The sequence below is a fragment of the Monodon monoceros genome, unplaced genomic scaffold (genome assembly GCF_005190385.1).
Source record: "Monodon monoceros isolate NGI ecotype Baffin Bay Population unplaced genomic scaffold, NGI_Narwhal_1 Super_Scaffold_21, whole genome shotgun sequence".
In the NCBI taxonomy this organism is placed as follows: Eukaryota; Metazoa; Chordata; class Mammalia; order Artiodactyla; family Monodontidae; genus Monodon; species Monodon monoceros.
The window spans coordinates 128382642-128402490 of record NW_021703778.1 but is presented as its reverse complement, the minus strand read 5'-3'; the positions used below and the strand labels follow the sequence as shown (position 1 = coordinate 128402490).

Here is a 19849-nt window from a genome sequence, read left to right as displayed (position 1 = left end):
GGTGCAGTGGTTGAGAGTCCGCCTGCCGATGCAGGGGACACGGGTTCGTGCCCCGGTCCGGGAAGATCCCACATGCCGCAGAGCGGCTGGGCCCGTGAGCCATGGCCACTGAGCCTGCGCATCCGGAGCCTGTGCTCCGCAACGGGAGAGGCCACAACAGTGAGAGGCCCGCGTACCGCAAAAAAAAAAAAAAAAAAGAAAGAAAGAAATAAGAGGCTTTGTCAAATGCTGTGCTGAAACTTAGATATGGAATGCCTACCAGAATTCCTGTAATCTGCCCAGAATACAGAAGGCTCTCCGTAAATGTCAATGATATCTCCCTTGCTTTCCTATTCCCCCATCAAAAGGGAAATGACATTAGTTCTCCATGACCCAGTCTTCCCATTCTTAGGAAAACCAGGCTGCTTCCTACTTCCTCATCCAAATGCTCATATATCAAGTTTCAGATACTCTTCTGGTATCTTGCACAAGATCACTGCTGATCTCACATATCCTTACAAGGCACAGAACTTACTTTTCCCTCCTTTTTGCCTTCTCAGAGACATCATTATTTATGGAGGCTTCTGGTGATTCCTCTATTATTCCTTCACAACTCTTGAGAAATTCAAAAGTGGTTTTGCATCGCCATTCTAGTCACATATTTAAATCACATATTTGGTGCACATACTCACTCAGATATAAACGTATACAATTAAAGTACGTATTCTATATGTATTTATGCTGCACACACACACTTGAATTCTACTGACAAATCAGGATAAGCTGCTTCAGAAGTTCCTGTTGCATTTTATGGGAGGACGCTGGGGAAGTAGGAAGAGATCTCTCCCATCCGGTCTCTGGAGTTAACATTCCTGCTCTTACCAGCTCAACTTTACAGTCCATAGCGTCAGCACACCACACACACACACAGAAATCTTTCCTGGAACCTCATTTTCCATGAGACACTGATCATTAGAATGCCTGGAAATTCCAGCAGGGGCAAGGCCAAAAAGCTTGGGAAATGCTACAACATAGCCCAGATCTGCCTTCCTCAGTCCCAGCCTCCATTCAGGCTGTGACGATCTCCAAGCCTGGGGAAATCACAGAGATTTCAAACTGCTCTCCTTGGAAAGTTAGTGTTGGGGGGTGGAGATGGAGTTTGGTGGGAGGGGGACCATCTACTTACCATAAGCTTTCATCTAAGTTTTCATTTGCAAACAAAAACCTTGCAATACTCATCCATAAAACTTGAAAGCCAATGCACCAATTACCTCTAAATTACCTTCCACCTCTAATAGCCTATGATCTTTCTACTCAAAGTGTGGTCCACAGACCTGCAGCAGCAGCATCACCTGGGAGTTTATTAGAAATGCAGGAACTCTGGGCCCCCCACAGGCCTCCTCAATAAGAATTTTCGGTTTAACAAGATCCCCAAGCGATCTGTATGCATATTAAATCTTGAAAACTAGTTTAAGACACTTTTATCTTTTTCTGTAAGTCAGTGGTCCCCAACCTTTTTGGCACCAGGGACCGGTTTCGTGGAAGATCCACAGACGGGGTTGGGGGAGGGGAGGTGGGGGGGATGGCTCAGGCAGTAATGCGAGCGATGGGGAGCGGCAGATGAAGCTTTGCTGGCTCGCCCTCCGCTCGCCCTCCGCTCACCTCCCGCTGTGCAGCCCGGGTCCTAACAGACCTCAGACTGGTATCAGTCCGCGGCCCAGGGGTTGGGGATCCCTGCTGTAAGTGTTTAACATGTTTCTTCTTAACACTAGTTCTAATCAAAGTAACATATGAAAGTATTCTACTAAAAGGAACCAAGAGAGAGAACTACTACTAAGTCTCATAATTTTTTTTTTTTTTTTTTTTGCGGTACGCGGGCCTCTCCCTGTTGCGGCCTCTCCCGTTGCGGAGCACAGGCTCCGGACGCGCAGGCTCAGCGGCCATGGCTCACGGGCCCAGCCGCTCCACGGCATGTGGGATCTTCCCGGACCGGGGCACGAACCCGTGTCCCCTGCATCGGCAGGCGGACTCTCAACCACTGCGCCACCAGGGAAGCCCTAAGTCTCATAATTTTAATGGGTAATTTTAGGGAAAAAAATTTGGCGTGAGCTGATATGCTGTTTTCCTCCTTTAAACATGTTAGAAATCAGAGGAGTGTTTGGATTGCTCCTTCTTCCATTCAAGAATTCATTTCTGAAGGACAATATGCACCATGCTCCCCTCTTTCTAATGTACTCATACTCATCTTTCCAAGACCCAGGAAGAAACTTCCCTGGTGGCGCAGTGGTTAAGAATCCGCCTGCTAATGCAGGGGACACGGGTTCGAGCCCTGGTCCGCGAAGATCCCACATGCCCTGAAGCAACTAAGCCCGTGCACCACAACTACCGAGCCTGCGCTCTGGAGCCCGCGAGCCACAACTACTGAAGCCCACGGGCCTAGAGCCCGTGCTCCACAATGAAGAGTAGCCACCCCTCGCCACAACTAGAGAAAGTCTGCACACAGCAACGAAGACCCAACGCAGCCAAAAATAAATAAATAAATTTATTTTTAAAAGGGGGGGGCCTGGAAGTCTGCCCCTTACGTGGTCCAACAGACTCCCCCCTATATGTGTGGTTTTCTTGACAAAACTTTCATTAAAGGTACTAAAAAGGCAAGAATCTTGTAAGCTCTAAAGCACTTGTTGCAAATGACCCACTCAAGTTTACTTCTTCCATTCGTTACTTCTTGGACAACCCAACCCATCCTGTTCTCTCCCCTTCACTCAAGTCCAGTTTTGTTCTCTCACTGGAAACACAGCATTTAGCAACTTTTTACAGTCTAATTATTACACATACAGATCACCCTTAGCTTACACCGGGGTTGCCTCCTGATAAACCCATTATGAGTTGAAAATGCATTTAATACACTTAACCCACCTAGCTTAGCCTTGCCCACTTAAATGTGCTCAAACACTTTCATTAGCCTACAGTTGGGCAAAACCATCCAACACAAAGCCTGTTTTATAATAAAGTGTTGAATATCTCATGTAATTTATTGAATACTGTACTGAAAGTGAAAAACAGAATGGTTATATGGGTCCCGAATGCTTCTAAGAGTATCAGTTGTTTTCCCTCGTGATTGTGTGGCTGACTGGGGGCTGCCACTGCCCAGCATCACAAGAGGGGACCGTGGGGCAGATTGCTAACCTGGGAGAAGATCAAAATTCAGAATTCCAGGAACGACTTCTACAGCATACATATCACTTTTGGAATCGTAAAGTCAAAAAACTGTCTAATGCAAACTGCCGTAAGTCAGGGATCACCTGTATGTATGTTGTTTTAACTCCACAACTCGAGTGTAAGCTCCTTGAGGGGAATCATCACACCTCCTTTGCCTTTGGACACAGCTCCCAGCTCTCGGCTGCAGGACTTGGTGAATTAATAAGTAGTGAGGAACTTGATCCCACAGTTTCTTACCAGATACTCTTCTCCAGGTACCACTTAACAGTCTTACCTATTGCATAAAAGAAACCACTGAATCGTTTGATTTTTTTCTCCCTGCTAAACCAAGACAAGGAAAACTGTATTAAAATGATGATACCTAGGTAAGAACAAAACCCTAGAACTAGCTTATGAGTCCCAAGGAGTGAAATGCTCCTACATATAATAAAAGCAGCAGGTTCCTCTGAACTCCGGCTGGCTTCTGGAGTGCAGGCTTCAGAGCAAAGCCCAAGCCTTGACTAGCTAACCTTGAGAGAAAGCTTCGCTCCTCTTCTGAAAGTTCTGCTTTCCTTGGGAGATTCCTGCCTCAGGCGGCTTCCACAGAAGCAAAAAATAGCTCAGAGGAGACGTCTGATTCTGCATCTTAATCTATGTGAACTGGATGAACTCAGTAATGCCTTGGAAAGAATGATTAGAAAAGATGGAAAGAAAGGAACAGGCTAAAAATTCAAAGTAGTAATTATATTTTTAAAAGAAAAACAGGATTTTTATGAGCACCACAGCTTTCCTAGCAAATGACTTATGTAAGGCACTTCCCTCGTGGATGAAAACCTCCAAATTTTCCTCAGGTCAAGGAGGAGAGTATTTTGTCTTCCGTGGTGTTGTCAATTCTTATTAGAATTAAGCTTCTGCAGGATATACTGGGGAGCTTTCAGTTACTTCTCAGTCCTTCTGACCCTCATTTCACTCTCAGTTTGTTTATTTATACATAAACAAACCAATTTGATTGCTATGTTTGTCTGCCTTCTACTTGCTTTGATGGGACCTATTTATAACATGTACTCAGTTGCTAAAGCCTTTGAGCATCCGAGCTAAACAACCAAATGCAATTTATTTGCAACAAAGATCACAAATGTGTGTGACCTGCTCCCTGTCATCCCAGACCAACCCAAAGAAAATTACAACACCCAAAGTGAAAAGTGTTTCAGATATGAAGTCCCTAGATATTTCATTCCTCCAAATGATTTCTTTTTTTCACATTCACCAACTAAAGGTAAAAAGTGTTGACAAGTTATTTGGGAAAACTGGGTCAGGGCTGTGTTTTTTAGGACTCAACATGATATAAAATAGAGCAATACAGCTAAAATATAGAAGGTGGAGCAAAGTAGACTCATATCTTTTCAGGTTCCAAGTCATCTTCAATCTCTTCCAGATAATCCTTTAAATAAAAGATGCCCTATCAGGACTTCCCTGGTGGCGCAGTGGTTAAGAATCCACCTGCCAATGCAGGGGACGTGGGTTCGAGCTCTGGTCCACAACATGCCGTGGAGCAAGTAAGCCCGTACGCCACAACTACTGAGCCTGTGCTCTAGAGCCCAAGAGCCACAACTACTGAGCCCGCGTGCCACAACTACTGAAGCCCACGTGCCTAGAGCCCATGCTCCACAAGAGAAGCCACCGCAATGAGAAGCCTGAGCACCGCAATGAAGAGTAGCCCCCACTCACTGCAACTAGAGAAAGCCCACTCACAGCAATGAAGACCCAACGCCACCAAAAATAAATAAATAAAATTTTTTTAAAAAGATGCCCTATCATTTAGGAAAACATTATTTATATAAATTTCATATTAACTAGAGGCAAATTTAAACCTGGGGGACAGAATATGTCCTCATTGGATTGTTAACAAGTAGCTTCCAGCCAATAACAAGGTTTCATTAGTCCCATTCTACAGATGAGAAAACTAAGGCTCAGAAATTAAGTGACTAGCCCAATTCAAAATCCATACTCTAAGAATCCTCTACACATATCCCCTCCTATGGATATAAATAAATGGTCACCTGATAATACCTTCTTTTCCTATCTCAGTCCTTCCTTCTCCCCCATACAGCAATGCTGAGAGCAACAAAGCTGCCTTTGGCTGATGATGCCACCATGTGGCCAAAATGGAAATTGTCTGAACCAAACTTTGCCTCACTTCTCCCATTTTTGCCTCTCAGAGAATCACGCATATATTACAAAGCTTTCCCCAAAGTGTACACAGACACACAGACACACACCCTTTTCATCTTTCAACTTCCTTCTTCTTCCCTCCTCATTCTCAGCACACCCCTGCCTAAAAGTCTTCTTGGGTTCTCTATCATCTCTGCAGGATTAAGTCCAATTCCTTAGCTGGCAAAGTCCTGCACACACATGACTTCTGTTTTAACTTCTCTCTCTTAGATCCCAGCATTCTACACCCTTTGAGCCACTCTGAACTCATTATTTCTTGCACACAACAAGGCCCTTTCATAAGACAACGTTTTTATAAATGCTATCTCTTCTGCTTGGAAAACACCTTCGAGCCCGCTCTCTACAATCCTTTTTACATACTGAACCAACTCCTATTCACCCTTCAAAACTCAAACATATCTCCTCTGCAGTGGAGGCTTCCCTGATTCCTCCAGGCAATTAGCTGTACATTCACAATGCTCCCAGAACCTCACCCCTACCCTTTTTATTCCTATATCTATGCTTCTGTACCTGTGATATGGTATTTGTCATTTACTCAACACTCGGTATCTATGCACCAGGCATTGGAATACAGTAAATTACCTTCGTATTCCCACTGCATAACACAGGGCCAGGAAAGTAGTAGGCAGTCAGTAAATGTTTGTTGAATGAAAAAGTGAAAGGAGACTGGGCCGGACTGAAGCTAGACTGGGCCCAGCGTGAGGCATCAGGTGAACAAATTTCGTTTTAAGGCCAAACAAGTGGGTTAACCTTACCCAAGATAATCGTGAATTACAGTGGCCACTGCAAGAACTTTTAACCTGGACAAGCTTTTCCATTTATGAGGTGCCCTAGAGAAAAATTGTTCTTGGCCAAGCACTCACTAAAAATAGAAGAAGGAAAACTACTTTTCTGCCTATTCATGACCTTCTGGTGGCCAGGATAAGACCAGCTGGGACATCCCACTCGCTCCAGAGCCTGCAGAATCCTGGGGAAAACTGGCAGAAGAAAGCAAAGGCCATGTGGCTGACAGGGTCTTGGTGCTCCGGCTGGGTGTCAGGCCTGAGCCTCTCAGGTGGGAGAGCCGAGTTCAGGACACTGGTCCCACAGAGACCTCCCAGCTCCAAGTAATATCAAATGGCAAAAGCTCTCCCAGAGATCTCCATCTCAACACAAAGACCCAACTCCACTCAACGACCAGCAAGCTACAGTGCTGAGCACCCTAGGTCAAACAACTAGCAAGACAGGAACACAACCCTACCCATTAGCAGAGAGGTTGCCTAAAATCATAATAAGGTCACAGACACCCCAAATCACACCACTGGACGCAGTCCTGCCCACCAGAAAGACAAGATCCAGCCTCATCCACCAGAACACAGACACTAGTCCACTCCACCAGGAAGGCTACACAACTCACTGAACCAACCTTAGCCACTGGGAACAGACACCAAAAACAATGGGAACTATGAACCTGCAGCCTGTGAAAAGGAGACCCCAAACACAGTAAGTGAAGCAAAATGAGAAGACAGAGAAACACACAGCAGATGAAGGAGCAAGGTAAAAAGCCACCAGACCAAACAAATGAAGAGGAAATAGACAGTCTACCTGAAAAGGAATTCTGAGTAATGATAGTAAAGATGATCCAAAACCTTGGAAACACAATGGAGAAAATACAAGAAACGTTTAACAAGGACCTAGAAGAACTAAAGAGCAAACAAACAATGATGAACAACACAATAAATGAAATTAAAAATTCTCTAGAAGGAATCAATAACAGAATAACTGATGCAGAAGAATGGATAAGTGACCTGGAGGACAAAAAAGTGGAAATAATGACTGCAGAGCAGAATAAAGAAAAAAGAATGAAAAGAATTAGGACAGTCTCAGAAACCTCTGGGACAACATTAAATGCACCAACATTCAACTTACAGGGGTCTCAGAAGAAGAGAAAAAGAAAGGGACTGAGAAAATACTTGAAGAGATTATAGTTGAAAACTTCCCTAATATGGGAAAGGAAATAGTTAATCAAGTCCAGGAAGCACAGAGAGTCCCATACAGGATAAATCCAAGGAGAAACACACCAAGACACATATCAAACTATCAAAAATTAAATAAAAAGAAAAAATATTAAAAGCAGCAATGGAAAAACAATAAATAACATACCAGGGAATCCCCATAAGGTTAACAGCTGATCTTTCAGAGAAACTCTGCAAGCCAAAAGGGAGTGGCAGGACATATTTAAAGTGATGAAAGGGAAAAACCTACAGCCAAGATTACTGTACCCAGCAAGAATCTCATTCAGATTCGATGGAGGAATTAAAACCTTTACAGACAAGCAAAATCTAAGAGAATTCAGCACCACCAAACCAGCTTTACGACAAAGGCTAAAGGAGCTTCTCTAGGCTGGAAACACAAGAGAAGGAAAAGACCTACAATAACAAACCCAAAGACTCATATATATGCTGTCTACAAGAGACTCACTTCAGACTTAGGGACACATACAGATTGAACGTGAGGGGATGGAAAAAGATATTCCATGCAAATTGAAATCAAAAGAAAGCTGCAGTAGCAATTCTCATATCAGACAAAATAGACTTTAAAATAAAGACTATTACAAGAGACAAAGAAGAACACTACATAATGATCAAGGGGTCAATCCAAGAAGATATAACAATAGTAAATATTTATGCACCCAACATAGGAGCACCTCAATACATAAGGCAAATACTAACAGCCATAAAAGGGGAAATCGACAGTAACACAATCATAGTAGGGGACTTTAACCCCCCCACTTTCACCAATGGACACATCATCCAAAATGAATATAAATAAGGAAACACAAACTTTAAATGAAAAATTAAACAAGATGGACTTCATTGATATTTATAGGACATTCCATCCAAAAACAACAGAATACACTTTCTTCTCAACTGCCCATGGAACATTCTCCAGGATAGATCATATCTTGGGTCACAAATCAAGCCTTGGTAAATTTAAGAATACTGAAATCGTATCAAGTATCTTTTCTGGCCACAATGCTATGAGACTAGATATCAATTACAGGAAAAAATCTATAAAAAATACAAACACATGGAGGCTAAACAATATACTACTAAATAACCAAGAGATCACTAAGGAAATCAAAGAGGAAATCAAAAAATACCTAGAAACAAACGACAATGAAAACACAAGGACCCAAAACCCATGGGATGCAGCAAAAGCAGTTCTAAGAGGGAAGTTTATAGCAATACAATCCTACCTCACGAAACAAGAAACATCTGAAATAAACAACCTAATCTTAAACCTAAAGCAACTAGAGAAAGAAGAACAAAACCCCCCAAAGTTAGCTGAATGAAAGAAACCATAAAGATCAGACCAGAAATAAGTGAAAAAGAAATGAAGGAAACAATAGCAAAGATCAATAAAACTGAAAGCTTGTTCTTTGATAAGATAAACAAAATTGATTAACCAGGCTCATCAGGAAAACAAGGGAGAAGACTCAAATCAATAGAATTAGAAATAAAAAAGGAGAAGTAACAACTGACACTGCAGAAATACCAAAGATCATGAGAGATTACTACAAGCAACTATATGCCAATAAAATGGACAACCAAGAAGAAATGGACAAATTCTTAGAAAAGCACAACCTTCTGAGACTGAACCAGGAAGAAATAGAATATATAAACAGACCAATCACAAGCACTGAAATTAAGACTGTGATTAAAAATCTTCCAACAAACAAAAGCCCAGGAACAGATGGCTTCACAGGCGAATTCTATCAAACATTCAGAGAAGAACTAACACCTATCCTTCTCAAACTCTTCCAAAATATAGCAGAGGGAGGAACACTCCCAAACTCATTCTATGAGGCCACAATCACCCTGATACCAAAACCAGACAAAGATGTCACAAAGAAAGAAAACTAAATGCTAATATCACTGATGAACACAGACGCAAATATCCTCAACAAAATACTAGCAACACAATCCAACAGCACAGTAAAAGGATCATACACCATGATCAAGTGGAGTTTATCCCAGGAATGCAAGGATTCTTCAATATATGCAAATCAATCAATGTGATAAACCACATTAACAAATTGAAGGAGAAAAACCATATGATCATCTCAACAGATGCAGAAAACGCTTCTGACAAAATTCTACACCCATTTATGATTAAAAAAAAGCCCTCCAGAAAGTAGGCATAGAGGGAACTTACCTCAAAATAATAAAGGCCATATATGACAAACCCACAGCCAACATCGTTCTCAATGGTGAAAATGGAAACCATTTCCACTAAGATCAGGAACAAGACAAGGTTGTCCACTCTCACCACTATTATTCAATATAGTTTTGGAAGTTTTAGCCACAGCAATCAGAGAAGAAAAAGAAATAAAAGGAATCCTAATTGGAGAAGAAGAAGTAAAGCTGTCACTGTTTGCAGATGACATGATACTATACATAGAGAATCCTAAAGATGCTACCAGAAAACTACTGGAGCTAATCAATGAATTTGGTAAAGTAGCAGGATACAAAATTAATGCACAGAAATCTCTTGCATTCCTGTACACTAATGATGAAAAATGTGAAAGAGAAATTAATGAAACACTGCCATTTACCATTGCAACAAAGAATAAAATACCTATAAATAAACCTACCTAAGGAGACAAAAGACCTGTATGCAGAAAACTATAAGACACTGATGAAAGAAATTAAAGATTATACAAATAGATGGAGAGATATACCATGTTGTTAGATTGGAAGAATCAACATTGTGAAAATGACTATATTACCCAAAGCAATCTACAGATACAGAGCCATCCCTATCAAACTACCAATAGCATTTTTCACAGAACTAGAACAAAAAATTGCACAATTTGTAAGGACACAAAAGACACCGAATAGCCAAAGCAATCCTGAGAAAGAAAAATGGAGCTGGAGGAATCAGGCTCCCTGACTTCAGACTATAATACAAAGTTACAGTAATCAAAATAGTATGGTACTGGCACAAAACCAGAAATATAGATCAATGGAACAGGATAGAAAGCTCAGAGATAAACCCATACACATATGGTCACCTTATCTTTGATAAAGGAGGCAAGAATATACAATGGAGAAAAGACAGCCTCTTCAATAAGTGGTGCTGGAAAAACTGGACAGCTACATGTAAAAGAAAGAAATTAGAACACTCCCTACCACCATACACAAAAATAAACCCAAAATGGATTAAAGACCTAACTGTAAGGCCAGACACTATAAAACTCTTAGAGGAAAACATAGGCAGAACACTCTATGACATAAATCACAGCAAGATCCTTTTTGACCCACCTCCTAGAGAAATGGAAATAAAAACAAAAATAAACAAATGGGGCCTACATTGACAGACGAATGGATAAAGAAGATGTGATACATATATACAATGGAATATTACTCAGCCATAAAAAGGAACGAAATTGGGTCATTTGTAGAGACGTGGATGGATCTAGAGACTGTCGTATGGAGTGAAGTAAGTCAGAAAGAGAAAAACAAATATCAGATATTAACGCGTATATGTGGAACCTAGAAAAAAGGTACAGATGAACCAGTATGCAGGACAGAAATTGAGACAGAAATGTAGAGAACAAATGTATGGACACTAAATGGGGAAAGCAGCAGGGGGTGGTGGTGGTGGTGTGATGAATTGGGAGATTGGGATTGACATGTATACACTGATGTGTATAAAATGGATGACAGGATAAGAACCTGCTGTACAAATAAATAAATAAAATTAAATTCAAAAACAAAACAAAACAAAAAAAAACAAATGGGGCCTCATGAAACTTAAAAGCTTTTGCACAGCAAAGGAAAACATAAACAAGATGAAAAGACAGCCCTCAGAATGGGAGAAAATGTTTGCAAATGAAGCACTGACAAAGGATTAATCTCCAAAATTTACAAACAGCTCATGCAGTTCAATATCAAAAAAACAAACAACCCAATCCAAAAATGGGCAGAAGACCTAAATAGACATTTGTCCAAAGAAGATATACAGATGGGCAACAAACACATGAAAGGATGCTCAACATCACTAATCACTACAGAAATGCAAATCAAAACTACAGTGAGGTATCACCTCACACCGGTCAGAATGGCCATCATCAAAAAATCTACAAACCATAAATGCTGGAGGGGGTGTGGAGAAAAGGGAACTTTCTTGCACTGTTGGTGGGAATGTAAATTGATACAGCCACTATGGAGAACAGTATAGAGGTTCCTTAAGAAACTAAAAATAGAACTACCATGCGATCCAGCAATCCCACTACTGGGCATATACCCCGAGAAAACCATAATTCAAGAAGAGTCATGTACCACAATGTTCACTGCAGCTCTATTTACAACAGCCAGGACATGGAAGCAACCTAGGTGTCCACTGACAGATGAATGGATAAAGAAGATATGGCACATATATACAATGGAATATTACTCAGCCATAAAAAGAAACAAAATTGAGTTATTTGTAGTGAAGTGGATGGACCTGGAGTCTGTCATACAGAGTGAAGTATGTCAGAAAGAGAAAAACAAATACAGTATGCTAACACATACATATGGAATCTAGGGGGAAAAATGCTTCTGTAGAACCTAGGGGCAGGAGAGGAATAAAGATGCAGACGTAGAGAATGGACTTGAGGACACAGGGAGGGGGAAGGGTAAGGTGGGACAAAGTGAGAGAGTGGCATGAACATATATACTACCAAGTGTAAAGTAGATAGCTAGTGGGAAGCAGCCACATAGCATAGGGAGATCAGCTCGGTGCTTTGTGACCACCTAGAGGGGTGGGATAGTGAGGGTAGGAGGGAGACACAAGAGGGAGGAGATATGGGGATATATGTATATGTATAGCTGATTCACTTTGTTATAAAGCAGAAACTACCACACCATTGTAAAGCAATTATACTACAATAAGGATGTTAAAAAAAAAACAGAAAAAGGAAAAGCGAAAGAAAGAACTACAAACAAGATCTTATCCAGGAAATATCATCAGGAAAGCCTATACTCTTCTGCTTTCCTTTTACTCAATTTATGATTTAAAAATCAACTAAGGTATGGCATACCTATACCATGGAAACCAAAAACCATAAAAACATAGGACCCACATCTTTGCCCTCTAATGAGAGTAAATACACCCACAAGCCCTTTTCAATCTCCACAATTAATTTTGTCTTTAACACTACCATTTCAGATAATCCTTTCTCTTGTATTTAATTATAAGTAGAGTAACAATCTCTTTGCCATTTATTTACTACAAACATACGCAATTTCCCCACAAAATATGCACTGTTTTGTGAATTAATAAACTTGTGGATTCACTTGTGAATCTCCATTTATTACACTATCTCCATTGGAAAAAATATTTCAAGTTCAAATGACGAAAGTCCTAAACTAGTGCCACACAATCCATTTTTCTTTGAAGATTTCCAAGTAAACTCAGCGGGTTCCATCTTTAGGTATCAAATGACATTTTAGCACCAAAAACAGACAGCTACAAACTGAGACTGGCCAGATATCTCAATGTTAACCTGGGCTGGTGGCTGAAGGGCACGTATCTAAGGTTATGAGCGTTCTGGAAACAAGCCTCTACTTTACAGAGCTGAGCATGACCAGTACCCACTGACCAAATCTGGAGTGAAACACACACACACACATACAACACACAAACAAATCCACAAGGACTAACTCAACCATGTTCTTTGGATCTCAGATGACCACGAGCCTGAGGCAAAGGATGAACCAGTGAACCACTAGAATCTCAGTAAATGCTAAATTTAAGAGAACAAAAAGTTAGTATCAAAATACATCCCATGGATCTCAAATAAACCATGTTTAATGTGAAGGATTATCTATTTAAAGTTAGTCCTGTAGAAAACAGAGCCAAGTTTGCACTATTAGTAATTTTTTTGTTGTTATACTGAGGTCAAGCCCCAGATATGAATTTCGTTCTCATGCACCAAGTTTTAAAATCTCTGAACACCAGAAGAAATACATGTTTGTTTAATTGATGATTACAAAATAAAGTAAGTCACACATGATGATTTTGGTATAGGAAACCTCAGCCAGCCAATAAATGAGTCATTCTAAACAGCCTAGTTTTCTGAATGGGTAATAGCTTCACATGCCAAAAGAGCTCTGGAGGTTAATTACCTTGAGTGTTAATATTTCCAATGTTTATGGCATATTTCCCTCTCTTCTCAAAGAGTGTATTTAAAAATTTATCTTTTTTGGTAGTTCACTCTCATTAATGGTAAACAGCAATTATGGATTTATGTTATTACAAAGTAATGTCCGCAAGTCCGATTGAGGGTTCCTACCTTAATATTCCCAAACCTTCAGGGCTTCTGTTCCCAACTCTCGTATCTAAAGTTATAATTTTTCTGTTTCTTTCCTAGTTGTCAAGCTGTCAGGGGTCACTTTTCACCATTGGTTACAGCAACTCCTCACCCCATTCTAAATGTGCTACCCCATATATTCTATGGATTATTTTTCAAATAAAATAAAGTTAGGATTGTTATCTAAAATAAGAGTAAGTTCTGAAAGAGCATCTGAAGCATTCTCCCAGACTTTACGCCATCTATTCCTATGCTGAGTAGGCATTTTTGCCCCTTGCCTGGTTCTTGGCTAGGTTCCAGATACGTAAGAGAGCTGTGCTCCAGACAGGCATTCTACGACAAATCTTGATGTTCCTTGTGATCCCTTAATGCAGAAGTAAACCAAACCATCACATGACCTCACTAATAAACTTCTGTCCTGGCCACATAACAAAAAGTGCAAAGTTTTCCAGGAAGCAAAATATCCAGGTTGAAAGATTAATCCAGAAACTGGAAAATGGTCCCTATCTTACATAATGGTTATGGTTTCACATATCTACAGCATTTAGCATCATGAATAGGTAGGCAGCTTACACAAATAAGTACGGTTAAAAAAGACTTTTTGAGGGGAAAAATAACCAAATTATGTTGTTAAACTCATAGAAGTTCAATTTTTTTATTGGTTTATTAAAGTAAAAGATTTTTAAGCTAAGCAACTTCTTTTTAATTCCATACATCTAATGGCTTCACTTACTAAACGGATGGCTGCTATGTTGGGAAAAGTCTTCTCCTTTACTCAAAGGGAAAAAATGTTCCTCTAACATTTGAGTAACCTAAGGATTAATTATCATTGTTTTAAACAGCCCCTACAAGCAATGAGGTCAAGCATTCAACATAAATCACTGTACTTAAATTCTGTGCATTCTATAAAACGCAAAAGTTTATATAACCTTGCTTGTCAAACCTGAAAAAGCAAAATCAAGCAGGTGATCCAGGCTACCCTGTCACATTAAGGATGGAAGTACGGAAGTAGGGCTTCCCTGGTGGCGCAGTGGTTGAGAGTCCACCTGCCGATGCAGGGGACACGGGTTCGTGCCCTGGTCCAGGAAGATCCCACATGTCGCGGAGCGGCTGGGCCCGTGAGCCATGGCCGCTGAGCCTGCGCGTCCGGAGCCTGTGCTCAGCAACGCGAGAGGCCACAATGGTGAGAAGCCCGCGTACCGCAAAAAAAAAAAAAAGAATGAAAAAAAAGAGGGACTTCCTGATGGTCCAGGGGTTAAGACTCCAAGCTCCCAGTGCAGGGCGCCGGGGTTCGATCCCTGGTCAGGGAACTAGATCCCGCATGCCACAACTAAATAAGATCCGGCACACGGCAACAAAGATCCCCCGTGAAGCAACTAAGACCGGCGCAGCCAAATAAATAAATAAATAAATATTTAAAAAAAAAAAAAGAATGGAAGTAAAGAGAGCAGGTCATCAGTTATCCTAGTTATGTTTCCACACCCTTATGAAGGAGACTGGCCCTTCAGCTATTTATAAACACAGAACTGAAAGGGAAGGGGGCCCTGCCACTGCCACCCTTGTGAGTAACCAACAGGGTGGGCTGTTCGGCTCAGGCTGAATCCCAGTGGGACCTGTGGGATCTCCCTCAGGATGGCCCACCACACTAGGCAGCACCGGATCCTCTGGGTGCAGTCCTGTCTGGTCAGGAAAAGGGCTGTGAGGATTTCCAGCAGTCACTGCCAGCCTATGATTCTATATATGGAAACATCCCATGCTAGTGTTTCCAGCACCACGGGCACCACACCAGGGAGGAGGAGGGAGGAGCAGGCCAGCCCTCCTCTTGCTGTGCTGCCGGCACACTCACTTTTGTGTCTCCCAGGCCCTGCTGCCCTGGACTGGACCCTGTCATCAAATGGCAGCCCAGCCCTCTGCTGAGTCTTGCAGGCTGGCGGCTCTAACATGGAACAGCTGGAAGAGGACCCTGCATTCTTTTCTCTGTGTAAACACTGGGGGCTCTGTTCACCCTCCTGCTGCAGCATGAACTAAAGAATTTTCCCCATGCAACATTACAACCAACAGACCTTTCCCCATCCCCCATCCTCACCTCCCACCCCCAGGCCCGGATATAATTTCAGTCTGTCACCACCCATGCTAGCAAACAGCAAACTGCTGAACCTTTCAGTACATTCACTTTCTATGCTAGTCGAGGTGTCTGTAAATACACTAGCAGGGTAATAGGAAACAATTCTGTTATGCTCAGTAAAGTTTCCTGACAAAAGCATTAATGACCCTGATTCATGCCTGCTCCCTATGAGACCCTTTCTACAAGATGTATATCAATATAAATAATGTCGTGATAGTTAAGTATAACCACATAGTATACGAACTGCAAATATTTTAATAGTCTATAGCATCACCTACAAATTATTCTGAAGACAGAGCTCTAAAATTGGAATATCCGTGGGGAAAAATGAATAACAAAATTGGATTTTCATGTATTCCTCATACAGCCTCATCAAAGCTTGTCTTCTGAAGGGCAGTCCCAGGCTTCATGTGTTGCTGAAATCCAAAGAGCCACGTTGCCCAAAAGAAGAAAGGGGGGGAAGAGCCCAGAAAATCCAGACTCTACGTGACCTGACTGACTTATTTCCCAGGAAACTGCTTGAGAGAAAAATCAATCATTCATGCTACCGTAGCTACCACATGGAATGGACTGAGGGAGTTGACAGTGGGCAGAAAAACGAAGTGGCCAGCGGAGGTTAGTGGGTGGCAGGGCCTAGGGCGGGGGCCGGTGGCGGGAGACGCCAAGGACCCGGGGGCCTCGAGGTTCTGTCGCCACGGACCAGCGGTCGGGGGGCGGGGCCAGGCCCGAGGCTGGGAGGGGGGGGGGCGTGGACAGGACAGCGGGACGGCGGCTGCCGCGCACTTACCGGGACTGTTGGCCTCGCCTTCGAGGACGTGCAGCTCGGTGCAGTCGGCCAGCGAGTGCTCCAGGCAGAGCTGGAGGAAGCGGGCCTGGGTCTGGCTCACGCGCTTGAGCAGCGACAACAGTGCAACAGTCTGCTCGCACTCGTTCCAGCCCTTAAACCAGCCCGCCAGCACCCCGACCTGGTCGCGAAACATCATGGTTAGGGGGCGGCCCTCGGTCTACAAAGCCCCCTCCGAGCCCCAGCCCGCCCCGCCCGCCCCAAAGTTTGGCGGAGCCGCAGCCCAGCGGCCGCCGGAGACGCGTTCCCGTTCCAAGGTGGCTCTGGTGCCCGGACGCTGCAGGTACTGCCTCGGCTCCTGCCTCTCTCGTCTGGTTTCAGTTACGTTCTGGTGGTTCTGGCTGATTTCCCCAGAGATGATGACAGACAGTAGCACGGAAATGTTTGTTGTTGTTGTTTTTTTAAATAACGATTAAAAAAAAAAATTTCCCCACAAGGCACACAAACTGAAGAATGCTCTCTTCCCCCCTCCCCCGCCTTCTTCTCGCAGCTTCGGGATGGTGATTTCCGGCGTCCCGGGGTCTCTCCCCCGCTGGGCGGCAGCTCGGACCCTTCACACCCGCATTCCCGAGTGGCGATCACCACTGGAAGGAGAGAAAAGGCTGCAGTGAGACCTCGGCCGGCGAGGGAGCGCGCGCGGGAAACGAGTGCATTAGAGGGGGTGGAGGGGGGCGCCCCGCGGGGGGTTTGGTCCCCCAAATTCCGGCCGCCCCCTCCGCGCCCGGATGCTGGAGAGGAGCTATTCCCGTTCTGGGAAAGGCAAGAAGCTTCCTTCCCAGGTGCGTGAGGAGACCGCCCGGCTTCCTGTTGCTGCCGCTGCGAACGGCTAGTGCTCCCCACACACCCCACCCGGGGTGGCCTCGGGGACTGTGCCTGCAAACGCCCGCACCAGCAACAGATCTTTCTCGCGCAGAAAACTTGCAATGCGGCTGCGGAGGGGCGCGGGGGTGGGGGTGGGGGCTAATGCAAAGCAGAGGCGGAGGCAGCAGCAGCCCGAGTTCCTTCCTCCTCCTCCTCCTCCTCCTCCTCTCCCGCCTCCTCCTCCGCCACCTCCTCCTCCCGGAGAAGCAGCCGAACGGCTGCAGCTCCATCTACAGCAACAGCCAGCATCTCCACCGCCAGGCGCCCCTCTGGATTTAGGCCGTGAGCAGCCGCGGCAACAACTCGAGACAAAAATAAACTCTCCCCACCCAAAGCTCAGCGTCCAGCGGGCGGAGGCGCAGCCGGAGCCCCGGCTACCCCGCGCCGCGCCGCTCCAGCCCACCCGGGAGGTCTCCGAGGGCCTGCTTCGTCCTGAGCGATCAGATGTGTGCGTGCGTGTGCGTCTGTGTGTATGCGAGTGTGTACGCGTGTGTGTGCTGTAGGCATCCTGCCCCCGCTGCCGCCGCCTACGGGCGGGTCTGTCCGGCCCACCGCCTTGCCTGCGCGTCCCAGGCCGAAGGCAGCACGGCTACGGGCGAACGCCGAGCGCGGAGACAGCCGAGCCTACAGCACTGCCTCCCCCGGCGGGCAGGGCGGCTCCGCGGGAACTGCGGCTCCGCGCCGCCCGCACACGCCCCCGAAGGACCGCAAAGAAGAAAAGTTCGGTTTCGGGGGCTCCCCCAGTCCTAACCCTGTTCGGGTGGCAGCCAGCGGACGGCGAAGAGAGCCCAGCGACTCAGCCAGCCCTCGAGGGGCGGCTCGCTCCCAGCACCCCGTTTCCCGGCTCCCAGAACTTCGCGGTTCCCAGAACTTCTCCCCTCCGGGAAGGGGACCCAGTGACCCACTGGGGCAAAAGAGAGAGAGGGCGCTCACCTGGGAGCGGCTCATCCTGGCTGCTCGCGGCCCCAAGCACGGGTCCGGGACCGCAGCGGCTCTCAGCGAGGTTGGGAGCGCCCGGAGCGCAGGCTGCGGGCCATGCCGTCGGGGCGGGCGGCGCTGAGAGAGTGCGGCGCTGCGGGTCCGGGCCGCCGCCGCCGCCGCTCCTGCCGCCTCCAGTGTCGGCTCGCGGAGGACTGAGCCTCCCGAGCCGGAGCTCCCCACATGCTACTGATTAACATACACCATTACATCATGGGCTTGGCAGGGAGCGCCCGAGAGGGGGGGAGAGGAACCCGGGCGGCGGCGGCAGCGGCGGCAAGCGGGGGTAGTCGGGGGAGGATCCCCGGGCCCGGCCTGCGGCCGGGGTGGGGGGGGCGGATTCCTAAGTGGGGACCAGAAAAGGGGAGGGGAGCGGAGAGGGAGGAGCCGGATGGCGCAAAGGGGTCGGGTTGGAGGAACGGCCTGGCGGAGGGAAGAAGTTTGGGGAAGGGGAGGGGTCCAAGTGAATGCCTGCCTTCTGCTGCTTGCGTGTTCCGGAGGGGCCGGGGCGCTCGAGACGCCGGCGTGCGGGCCGGAGGGGACCCAGAGGGCGCTTGAGCGGGGACGGTGCTGCCACCGGCTGCTCGTCCTTGGGAATGTGGTTCGCCAACTCGGGTGACCACTCGGCCCAACTGGGGCCCGGGGGTGACAGAGACCTGGGGTCAAGGGCGCTGCAGGCGTGGACGGGTTCCGGGGGTCGAGGACGCGAAGGGCGGAGGAGGCCGAGGGGCGGTACGCAGTGCTGGAAGAGCCTGGACGCCGGACGGCCCGGGTCCGAGGAGCGCGAGAAGTTCCCGGGTTGCTCACCCCTCGCCCGGGTGGGACCTTGGATGCCCTTTGCTCCTGTGGACGGCCTCGCGGCTAGCCCCACACCCCTCTCCGGCCTTGCTCTCCCCTGGGGAAGCCGCCTGACTTCTGGGGCCAGCCGGGGAGTTACACCTGGCGCGCGGGCTGCGGCTGCGGCTCCGGCTGCGGGCCTGGAGCGGAGAGGAGCGCCGCCCCAGGCGGCTGGGAGGCGGGCGAGGCCACCTGTCAGTCCGTCTGAGTCGCCGGGCTGGGCAGCCTTTATCTGGCCCTGCAGAGTGCACGAGGCCGAGGCCGGGCAGGGGGCTTCAGAGGTCCTCGCCGCGCACAAGAGGATGGGGGTAGAGGTGCAGCGCCGAGGCCATGCAGTTCAGGGAGGGCTGGGAAAGTGCCCTCGGGTAGTCTCGAAAGTAGAGGATTGGTTTAAAATACCCTAAAACCTAACAATCGCTGTGCCTTCTAATAGTAATCGAATATTCACAGGAGG

At 46.0% G+C, this 19849-nt stretch overlaps 1 protein-coding gene across 5 annotated transcripts in view; it reads right to left on the bottom strand.

The window, feature by feature from the left end:
• The window catches only part of SAMD4A (sterile alpha motif domain containing 4A), a 234979-nt gene extending 216225 nt beyond the window's left edge, over positions 1–18754 (bottom strand). For 3 of the 5 annotated variants that reach the window (XM_029237922.1, XM_029237921.1, XM_029237918.1), the window contains exons 1-2: positions 18514–18754; positions 16663–17303 (exon numbers count right to left, since the gene is read on the bottom strand). In XM_029237922.1, coding sequence (XP_029093755.1) covers positions 16663–16858 — 196 coding nt within the window. In that variant the 5' untranslated portion in view covers positions 16859–17303; positions 18514–18754. Of the gene's footprint in view, positions 1–16662; positions 17304–17608; positions 17625–17909; positions 18042–18513 lie in introns of those variants that run through there. The other 2 variants (XM_029237919.1, XM_029237920.1) reach the window with 2 other exon arrangements.
• Positions 18755–19849: the final 1095 nt, after the last annotated feature.